At 36.0% G+C, this 11,197-nt stretch overlaps 1 protein-coding gene across 2 annotated transcripts; it reads left to right on the forward strand.

Moving 5' to 3' along the window:
* Positions 1-2,101: 2,101 nt before the first annotated feature.
* On the forward strand, positions 2,102-9,570 carry LOC145617824 (uncharacterized). 2 transcript variants are annotated; one of them, XM_081672586.1, is made up of 10 exons: positions 2,102-2,340; positions 2,669-2,815; positions 3,279-3,378; positions 3,610-3,753; positions 4,031-4,089; positions 4,767-4,834; positions 4,942-4,993; positions 5,454-5,594; positions 8,121-8,714; positions 8,982-9,570. In XM_081672586.1, the coding sequence occupies exons 2-10, from the start codon at positions 2,693-2,695 to the stop codon at positions 9,201-9,203; spliced, it is 1,503 nt and encodes a 500-aa protein (XP_081528712.1). In that variant the 5' UTR covers positions 2,102-2,340; positions 2,669-2,692; the 3' UTR covers positions 9,204-9,570. The 2 variants fall into 2 exon arrangements, with proteins under 2 accessions (XP_081528712.1, XP_081528705.1); XM_081672579.1 differs by having other exon boundaries at positions 2,103-2,279.
* Positions 9,571-11,197: the final 1,627 nt, after the last annotated feature.

Here is an 11,197-nt window from a genome sequence, read left to right on the forward strand (position 1 = left end):
GATGTTGTTCGTGAGCTCGATTTTTTGTGTGGTATATCCATTGAAGTTCGTCCATCGCCCAACCTCCATTAACGTCGTTAAGTTGTTATTGGTAACCTTTTTTTGCTTGAAATTACAAAGGTGCTCATAATTAAATGCAAATATTGAGGATATTACCCTTAGGGCCTTAGATAAACATATTTTGTTTATGACCAACATTAACTTGTATTTTGTCTTGTTGTAACAACCTTACATGTCAAGATTGATGAAAATTGGTACTCGTATGATATTATTACACACCATTAGTCTTCTTAAGCCTACACAATTATTCAATTAATGTTACATTTTACTTAGGTGGTGTTGAATTGTGAGGCATTACACAATACAATAATGTTAAGGCAATAAAGTACTCGTACAAGTTTTTGGGAAATAATCCTATGCGTTAATGATAATTACGGGCTTCAAAATCCCCATTGGTATTATTAATCTCCCCATTTTTTTTTTTCTTTTGCTCATCTAGTAGCCAGGAATCTTTATTTGTTTGTTTGGTTTCCCATTGGTACTGATAATCTTCTCATGCTCCATTTTTAAAGTGAATTTCCACAATTAATCGTCAAATTACTCAAAATAACTTCTTTTTTCTATACTTAACCCAAACATGCCTATCCATTAACCCTTTCTTCTCACTCTCACCTCTCTAACCATTCTACTATTAAATTCCTTAATATGGGTGTCAAACTACCAACACCTTGTTGGAAATAATGCAAAGGAAGTTTTTTTTTATTTTTGGAGGAAAACTCTTTCTCCCACCCCAAGGAAAATTTTACTTGGTTTAAATATGTGTGTTTATACTTTGATGTTTGAAGTGATTTCCCTATTGTTGTGGGGTAGAAGGGGGCATCCCCACGCGCGTGCCGTCACCGTCTGGTCGGTTTGTGCGCGGTGTGGTGTGGCTTTTTGGGCCAAGTCGTAACTGACGTTCCATTTTAATTTTTATGAGATTGTTCAATTACGAAGCCCGCAACAAACTCGGTTTTTTAAACGTTTGTAACTATCACTGATTTTTCTCCCACGATATATTTTGTGGCTTAATTTTCTCCACCAGTTACGATTTTCATCATCTATAAAAACTGATATTATCGTGGCTTTTAAAAACACACAGAAACAAATTCCTTCCTCTTCCTCTATTCTTCCACTTTTCCTCTAAATTAGTTATATGCATATTGTGAGTTCCTAATCTCTCTTTTTGAGTGCACATTAAGAGAGATCGCCGTGTTCAATCTTGGGGGGTAATGCTATCTCTGATTGCACCATAGTCTGGGCGAATTTTGCTTCTAAGACAGTGTTCTAAACACATCACAACTTTACACATACATTAAAAAAAATCCGCCCCACATTTCAATATATATATTTTCTGAATTTACAGTCTCTTTACCTACACTCTTAACAGGAAAATTTTTCATAAAAAAGGGAGTTTATAAAAATGTAAAAACTCTAGGCAATGATATATTGAGATTGGGGAGAAGAATGTATTTAGATAAAGATTATTTCATGACATTTTTATTCCTTTTTTTTAGGTTCAATTGATCTAAACTCGATTACTTTACTCAAAATACCCAATTTGTAGCTCAAAGTGTAATGCACTAATGCATTACGGAGTACTTTAAACGATCCAATCTAACTTGACCTTAACTAATCTAATCGGACAAATAACATATCTATTTTTTTTTTTTTTTTTATGTTTTACGAAATAACATATCTAATTTACTAAGAACATCTTTGTGCCATGTTGAACCACGTCACGTTACCTACTCTATCTCTCATTATGCCATATCATCACTACTTAATCCGACATAAACATTGACTATCATTATAAAAAGAATGGTTATTTAATCATCTAACCCAATTATCAAATATGTTATAAACATGAAAATAAATCTATATAATTGATAATTACAAGGTGTAATTAAAAAAAAAAGACATTATAAATATCAAATACAATAAAGTAGCAAACCGGTGTAACGCCGAGCTACACAATAATTTATCATTACAAAGCATAAAATATGATTCGACATAAATGATCACCATCCAAACACGACGTGATTTGAATTGCCCCATACTTAAACGAGTTAAATCCAATTTAAAAATTATCACACATTCAACAATTTCATACTTATATTACTCCGTAAACCACCTTTTTCTAGGACAAGGAAAGGATTCTAGGCTCAACTTTTCCGACGAACTAGATCGGAAAATCGTCTGAACTCCCGTCAGTTGAATTTAATATCACTCACTCTTAGGTATCTTTCTCTCTCCTCCATTGAAGCTTACTCTGAGTTCTTCATTGAAGCTTACTCTGAGGTAAGACGATTTTTGTAATCATCAATTACCAATGTCACAATCTAGGGTTTATCGTTAATTTAGATGTCATTCTAATCGAATTAGGGTTCTTCTAAGCTGAACTATTGAAATATTAATAAGAATTTAATGTGTTTTCTGAACTTATTTTGATAATTGAGTCAAACTTGGTTGTTAATTTGTTGTTTAAAACCCTTTAATGTTAGGATGGAACTATGAAAATGGACCGTTACCCCTGAGGCCAGGTCGGCTGCCCCCAATGCCGTGGCTCGGGGACGGTCCTGGTTGGAAGTTGGGTTGTGGTTTGATATGTTTTGTGTGCTTCTAACAGGGTTTTTCTTGCTCAAATTGGAAAATGTATAGAGTGATTGGTGGGAAGATCAATTTCGAGGTTTCTCGACTGCAAGGTTTAAGGAGGTTCTATTGCAATGTAGGCGGTCCGGAAGTTTCTGCCTCAAACAGCTATATACATAGCAATGTGAGTAGGGAAATGTAATGCAATTCATTGATATTTGAATGGTGTCAGCATGCATAGTTGAAGTTGTGGGATTCGTGCGGTTGTGTGTTTTTTGCTGAGGTGTTAAAAATTTGGCTATAGTGTAGTTGTGATTTGGTTGTTACTTGTTAGTCCATGCTTGACACTAGTGGTTGTTGGTCTCGATGTTTTAATGGCACAAGATTGTAGTATAACAGTTGTTAGACACAATGATGGAAATGATGGAATACGCCTTGAATTAATTTGATTTCTATTTTGTGGATGATGGAATACATAGCATTGTCTTGAATTAATTTGAATGCTATTTTGTGGATGACGGAAATGATGGAATACGCCTTCTTCTATGAAGAGTTGCTTTTCATTTTTAGTTTTTATCGTCCCCATTCCACCCCTTTCATTGCCTCCCTTCTTTATCCTCCGGGTGTAAGTTTAATTATTGTAACAGGGAAACAAGGGAGAAAATAAATCAGAAAGCGAAATTCAGCAATATGATGTTGCTATTGTTGGTGGCGGCATGGTTGGCATGGCTCTTGCATGTTCATTAGGTTAGTGGATTTACAATTTGTGAAGAGGGTTTAATACTTATAATGTCCTATTGCTTCTTGCCCCATTCCTACTTTCCATCTTTGATATCCAGTATCTTCTTAGCAGCTGTAAGTAATTACCCCTGGTCTTGTGGTACATTAGTAACTATTCTAAATTATAGCCACTTTCTTGCAGCAGGAAGGAGTAAATACGCCAGTTTAGGATTTTAACATACTTTGTATTCCATGCAGCAAGCTCTGCTTTAACTAGAAAGTTGAGCGTTGCCATCATTGATGACAACCCTGCATTGACATCTGGTGGTTGGATAAATAAAGAGGAACCTCCTGATCCAAGAGTCAGTACAATAACACCAGCTTCTATCTCCTTTCTTGAAAGTATGTTATCTTTGTTTGTATTACGCTGCAGTATATTTTGTGTATCGGTTTTCAGAATACAAGCCTTGATTCATAAATCACTACACATATTATAGCTTGCAAAGTAAAAACTTATTATTTTTTAAACATCTTGTACTTGGTTTGCTTTATCGATAGAGCCATTTTTTTCAGTTCGTGTCCTACAGAACTTCAAGAGGCTAGGGCAGGACAATTTTCTGACATATGATCCTTTTGTTTCCCAATTTGGTTTTCAGTAACAAAGAGGTATTTTTTGCAGGTATTGGAGCTTGGAAGTACGTTGAGCAGCAACGTCATGCGTATTTTGATAAGATGCAGGTTAAAATGTGATAATGCGTATATCTTCAGTTTCATGTTTGAAGTTCTAGTGCTGTATGATAATGTGATTTATGGCTTTATTTATGGTTTAAAAAGCAGCATCTGGAATAAAACACTTATTTTTTTAACATTCAGTAAATTAGTCTTAGCCTAGCTGTGCTGTATGCTTACATGATGTAACACAGTGCTTAAAGTCTTGTTTTGCTTAACTTCAAGTCTTGCAGCTGTTTCCACTGTACATGGGTTTTTGCACTAGGATTTCAAAAGAAATCAAGAGAGAATAAAGATGACTTGGTATGAGGCCATTAGGGAGTTAAAATGACATGAAAAAACTAGTTAGCATGTGCCCTAGCTAGAAGCGAATGGTGGATGAGGATCATTTTTGGATGATTGCATGAGATAGATTCTTGGTTCATGCAGCTGACGTCATCCTTTTGGGAATATGGCTTTGGTATATCTAGTTTAGTATATTCTCTTTTTCTGATGAAATTTTATGTTAGCAATGCTAGAACAAGAGAGAATGCAGTACATGCAGGGTCCTATAAATGGCTTATATTCTAATCTTATTGTATATAAAATCATTGTTGCCAATGTGCCATAATGTTTTTCTTTTTATATGCCTCTTTTTGTTAGTACTTGGTGCCTGTATATGATGTATAAGTTAATTTTCCTTGTAGGTATGGGATTATACTGGCCTAGGGTATACCAGGTACAATGCTCGAGATGTTAATAAGGAGGTGCTCGGGTGAGCTAACACTACAAAAGAAAACCATTCTAAACTTTGAAGTCAACTCTAATTACAGATGCATAATATTATTCAAGAGGGTTAACATACTATTTTTTCATATGTAGGTGTGTTGTCGAGAATAAGGTGCTTCAGAGCTCCCTATCACTGTGTATACAGGTACAGTTCAATTTCTCAGTACTAATTTATTCGTTTACAATTCAATGCCTTTTTTGCCAGAATTTTTGGGAAGGCCTTGATCTATCACATTCCCTCTGTTTTACGAGTGGGCTGTTTTGTATAGACTTACCAAAGATAAATGTTCTGATTCTCTAGCAGTCTAAAATTTAGTCCACCTTTCTTTAGAATAATTGTGTAGGCTTCTTATGTCTGCTCTAAGGATTGACAGGAAAAAAAAAAGAAGTTCTTGAAGTAAATATAAAAATCATGGAAAGACTGTATTGTGCTGCAAAACAATGAGCTTTATATAAAACGTAGCCAAGTTACTGATTTTATGGAGGTTTATAATTTTTCTTTACATGACTTTCAGTCCACCCACTTGTATGAACTATGAAGTTAGTAATTGCGACTTCTAGCAGTCTGTTTCTTCTCTTTATTGTTGGATTGGGTAACTTGACAGGAGAAGGATTTCCGTAAAACAGTACTTCCCTCTAGATTGGCTTCAATGGCTTTACAGTCAAGTATGTCATCCACCAAGATGGAGAGTCAATTAGCAAAGTTGGAGCTGGCTGATGGAAGCAATGTAGTAGCAAAATTGGTGGTAAGTATTTTGAATTGCATATCAAAGTAAATTTTGCAATGACAGAAATATAATTGAACTTTAATGGTATGCCATTCTTTTTCAGATTAAGCTCCCTTTAATTTGAAACCTAAACTAGTGAATTCTCCCTCTTTTTTTTTTTTTTTTTCCTGCTGTCACTCTATGGTGTGGTTTTAGACAGGGGATGTACTTGAAATCATTTGTGGGAGGATATTAACAGAGGAGATCAGCTTTATTGTTTTAAATTTCCGTGACTATTCCATTGGGTCATGCTCCTGTGCCTGCTCTCTATACCAACAACTCTCTAATACTGAGGCCACTCCGTAACAGGGAGATATAGGAGCTTACTTCTGTAGTCGAGAATTACTTGCTCTATGATTCACTGAAGGTGGAGGATTCTAGGTGGTGGATGGGCTGATGGGCATTTATTGAGGTCCTTTTCCTGTTAACTATCTCTATAACCTTCACTGTGCCCCTAGGTATCCAGCTTTTCCAGTGAGGGCTTTTGTGTGTACATTGGCATCGGCTTGGATTAATACAAATGATTTATTCCATAAGAGAAGACAGGGAATTTAGTTGATATTAAAATTTATGTATACTCTGCCAAAGTTTGTGACTCTTGTTCACATGCGTTTGTAACCATGAGGTGTCATGTTGTCTAACTTATCTTTGGAGAAGGTGACTAGCTGTGTATGAAGATAGTCTTGAGCTTGTCCATTAGATGTTTTGGATTGGCTGCTGAACCATTTTGTGGGGACGTGGGGTTTGGAGGGGTCCAGGAGAAGAAGCCTGCGTGCAGTCCGTACACAATGATTTATGGAAATTACGTGGTGTGTTTGGCTGGAATGGAACTCCCGTGTCTTTTCAAGAGCTACCTTATCATATCAGTTGTTGTGGGTTAAACCAACTCTTTTAGCATCATTGGCTGCTGCAGCTGTTTGAAAAATTATTCTATTGGGGAGCTTGAGAGCATATAGAAACCATTTTGAGCTTCTTTCAAAGAAATTGGGTAAAAATATAGTTATGAATATAATACTTTTCTTTTTAGGTCATCTTATTTTTTCAAGTATATAATCTTTTTCAGCTGTTATTATATAGTCTCTTGTTGCCTTCTTGGAAGAAATAAGAAGTCTCTTTTCTCTCTATTTCAATTACATTGGTCAGCCTAGATAGAAGTGGACTTGATGAGGTTTTGTTTTAGATCAGGGTGCTAGATCTCTCAAGATGCCCCTACTTGGATTGAACAGGAGTGGTCCAAACAGTCCCATTACTATAAATGGTCTTTTAGCAAAATCATGTCATATCCTTAATTACAAGGAGTTGGGTTTAATTTCACTATCATTTCTAGACCTTATGGAGTAATAATAATTCTATTCTTTCCAATATCTGCTGCTTTGTTGATGTTCTTTTGGTGATTTTGGTTACTTGCACTATTACTAGCTTCTGTTTGGATCCTTTGGTTTTTGTCTTTGATTTTAAAGGACCTCAGCTACTTGCGATTTTCAAACAAATTGCTAGGCTTTGGCTCCCAAATTTGGTAAAAGATCAACTCATCAGCCCCTTTAGACAAAAGATGAGTGTTTGATCTTTAGCCTTCACAATGTTTATTATCATATTTATCATGTGCACAAATTATAGTAGATATCAGACACCTTTTTTCCTCTTAAATTCTTACAAACTAACAAACTGCAAAAAATTTGAAGGGTACAAACCAAATTTAATAATTGGAAGAACTTGTATTGTTCCGCGATGGCTCATTTATTGATGCCTTCTGGATGGTTTGGACACTAAGTGTAAGCCAGAAGAAAATTCTAGAAAAAATGTGAGTATGAGCTTGATGGCATTAAGGACTTTCTCAACCATACTGTCAAACACTCCCTGTCCTACAATAGTCTGTCTATTTTTCCTTTTTGGGGTGTCCTAAAACTATTATGAAGTTTTTAACAATAACAAGCTAAAAACATCTAATGTGTCACTAAATTAACCATGGACTATTGGTTAATAGTTAAGGACGTTCTCCCTAATTTATTTATATTTAAATTTCATCATCCATTTTCAAGTATGACAACCTTTGCAATATGGAGGATATCTCTTGCTTTTTTGGGGACATTCTAAGTGGATACTGGAAAGACTTTAGCTATTAGTAAGATTTCCCCCTGACCCCTTCCCCTCACCTACCACAAAAAGAACACTAACGTTGAAACATTTTTTTGTCTTCACCATCCTTGGCTCTGCATAAATCTTATGAGTTCATGGACCTCATGGCACTTTGTGTTAATAAGCTGAAAAAAATTGGTAGGGAAAGGTTGTTCTTTAACAGCTCCTTCCCTAAAATCATAACCAATTTTTTGTGTCTTGGCAGTTCAAATAATTTGGTGCACTGAACTTCAAATCATAAGGTTATGACAGTGACCCCTGTTTTTTGACTTTTATCATTGATGATGTTACTCTCAATTCACCTTAAGCGATAACTTGTTAGCATTTAGTAGTACTTCGCCGTTTAATGCCCAAGAGTTCTTATCGCAGGTTGGAGCTGATGGAGGCAGATCACGTGTTAGGGAGTTGGCAGGGTTCAGATCCTCTGGCCGGAAGTATCCTCAAAATGCAGTTATCTGCACAGTTGAGCATTCATTGCCCAACTATTGTGCTTGGCAGAGGTTTCTTCCTGCAGGACCAATAGCACTTTTGCCGATAGGGGAAAATTTTAGCAATATTGTCTGGACAATGAGCCCTAAAGAGGCTTCAGACTGCAAAGTCATGACTGAAGATGATTTTGTGAAGGCTGTGAATCATGCATTGGATTATGGATTTGGTCCTCATCCACAGTCAACTTCAAGTATTGACAAAATTTTCTCAAGCTTTAAGTCGGATTCAGTCTCATCTAATGAATCTTTTGAAGTTCCACCAAAGGCTATCAAGTTGGCAACAGAAAGAATGGTGTTTCCCTTGTCTCTAGTACACACTGATACCTATGCTAAAACCCGCGTTGCTCTCATTGGTGATGCTGCCCACACCGTTCATCCTCTGGCTGGTCAAGGAGTTAACCTTGGTTTTGGAGATGCTTCTGTTCTTTCAAAAGTTATCTCTGAGGGTACTGCTGTTGGCATTGACATAGGACAGGTACCATCTCCTGGATTTTTTTATTTCTTATGTGGCATTGTATGGAAGTACATTTTTTATTGCTTAACATTATCTGATTATAAGATGTCAAATTATGAAAAAGAATCATGGAAAACTAAAGTCTAACTGATCAAAACAGAATGCCAAGCATTTATGTCAGGGCGGGGGTTAATAATGTTGTAACATGAGGAAAGGTTAAAGGATTCTTTTGTCTGTATGTTCAAAATCATATTGAACATAGCTTATGCAATTAATGTCATGTCACAGCTATCCCTGTTGCGAAAGTATGAAGCAGAACGGAAGCCAGCAAATTTTATGATGGCTACTATCCTTGATGGTGTCCAGAAAGCATATTCATTTGATTTGGGACCGTTTAATGCATTTAGAGCTGCTGCGTTCCATGGAGCACAGTACATATCACCTTTAAAGAAGAATATAATCTTATATGCTTCTGGTGAACAAAAGCTTCCGTTTTTCTCTTGGAGTTAGGTCTGATGGTAGCGGAAGCTTCAGCTGTCTGCAAGTTTTTCTCAAGATCTTGTTTACTGCTGGGATTTCATTTCTAAAGAATGCTGTGTATTTCACTTCAAAGGAAATTCTTGATTAGCCTCTTGAGCAGCAAGAGAATAAAAGACGCTAGTTTATTAGTTTGTAGTTGTACGCTGTTATGATACTTAGGATAATAATGTGTATTTCAAGGACCAACTTTAGGTCTTGGCAATTAATCAAACTTTGTTACTTGAATAATTGCATGTAAGATGTAAATATTGAAAAAAAATATGTAATCACTGATAGGTTTCGTAGTTTGTTGGACATATTGCATATGAATCTTAGAATCTTGAAGGATTACCGCTAATGTTAGTATGTAACTGTGTGACTGCTGACATCAGTATATTGAATTTAGAAGGGATAATCTACGACTAGGGCGAGATACGGGATGGAACCGTATATTTTTGTCTAACAAACTGAATGACAAATTAAGCCCTTTTATTCAGGCTTAACATGTAGTCCATGCAGGCTTGATATGCTGGTTGCCTAGCACATGAACACCTCTACTTAAATCCATTCGAGGAATTCCAAGGTACTCTTGTGATAAACATTTCATGTTTATTTTAGGGTATTTTTTACTTTTTCTCATAAACAGTAGGGATAATTTTAGCATTTCCATATTTTGGCTTCTCTCCTCCATCCACTTTACCACCATCACCATGGTAAACAACCACTAGCACCACCAAACAAAAATTCCTCCGCGCTGCATGACCACTAGCACCACCAAACAAAAACTCCTCAGCACCTCATGACCACTAGCACTACTTCGCCGCTCTAACTAGGTCACCCACCGCTCAACCACCACCATCGATTTAAAGCTTGGTGGTTAGCAAATACCTTTCCCTAAAGGGTGTATAGGCCCACTTTACATACTTCATTAGTAGGGTGTCTTTTGTTTAGCAACGATATTGGTGATTGATCGAAGACTCAATGTGCCATGGGAGGAGAAGAGAGAGAAGGGGGTGGTTTGGACAGTTGATGGTGGGGTAGTTAGAGGAGAGAGAAAGTGGATAGCCGACATGATTTGTCAAATTATTTGCCGAAATGCCATCAAGATAAACGTTCAAATTTCTCACAAACTTGGGCTCCCTCATTCCATTCTATAATCCTATGAAGTTCTTGTGGAGTTGTGGTTAGCATATTGGTGCAAAGAGGCTAAAAGACTACAAACTAATTTCAACTCCTTAAATCCCTAAATACTAAAAGTTACAAATTTGTATGGATAATTATCTCTACAAACATAGAAAAAGGGCTTGGTAGGTGGATAATCACTAATGTAAAGCATTTATAGTGGTTCCGACATTGAATAATATGGCTGACAACAATTCTCGTAGTTATAAAAATCGGTTGGAGTTGAAAGAACTAGAACATCTTTTAGGATAATAATACACTTAAAATAGAAACAACATTATACAACTTTGATGTTGGGAAAAATCATTCGTTATGACGTTAAAATCATTCATTATAACTAATATGAACAATGGCAGCATAGAAACCGAAAGTCAAGGTTGACTTTGATGTCTAAAATCCGATATTTTGATGTAGCAAAAGCATGCAAAAGACTCAAGGTATAAGACGATTATTTCTCAGTGTCAGTGTTTAAGGAATAACACCGAGAAAGAGCGTAATCATTTCGTTTGTCCTTTTCCTTAGCTTTAGATGAGTTTAAACTCCACATCAAAAGAACAAGTTGCATCTTATAATAACACAAAAAGCTCATCAAATAACTGAAAATAACGAATTTATAAAGTCATCTCTTTTTAGTTGATCAGATTAACACGCTTTCGGGTCAATATCTCATTACCAAACTAAGCCCAAAAAACACCATGTGTTATGTTTGGATTTTGGAACATGACTTCTAAACTCATTTAAGATCTACACAAGTTGATCCTTTAATCTTCAAGTGTTTATTAGAGTTAAAAATAAAAGAAAAT

This window comes from Chenopodium album, chromosome 3, assembly GCF_948465745.1.
Source record: "Chenopodium album chromosome 3, dcCheAlbu1.1, whole genome shotgun sequence".
NCBI classification, from domain to species: Eukaryota; Viridiplantae; Streptophyta; class Magnoliopsida; order Caryophyllales; family Amaranthaceae; genus Chenopodium; species Chenopodium album.

Coding starts and splice junctions, on each gene's coding strand:
- LOC145617824 (XM_081672586.1), top strand. CDS start 2,693: ATGTATAGAGTGATTGGTGGGAAGATCAATTTCGAGGTTTCTCGACTG. Junction 3,379..3,609: donor GGCTCTTGCATGTTCATTAG/GTTAGTGGATTT, acceptor TATTCCATGCAG/CAAGCTCTGCTTTAACTAGA. Junction 3,754..4,030: donor TTCTATCTCCTTTCTTGAAA/GTATGTTATCTT, acceptor TATTTTTTGCAG/GTATTGGAGCTTGGAAGTAC.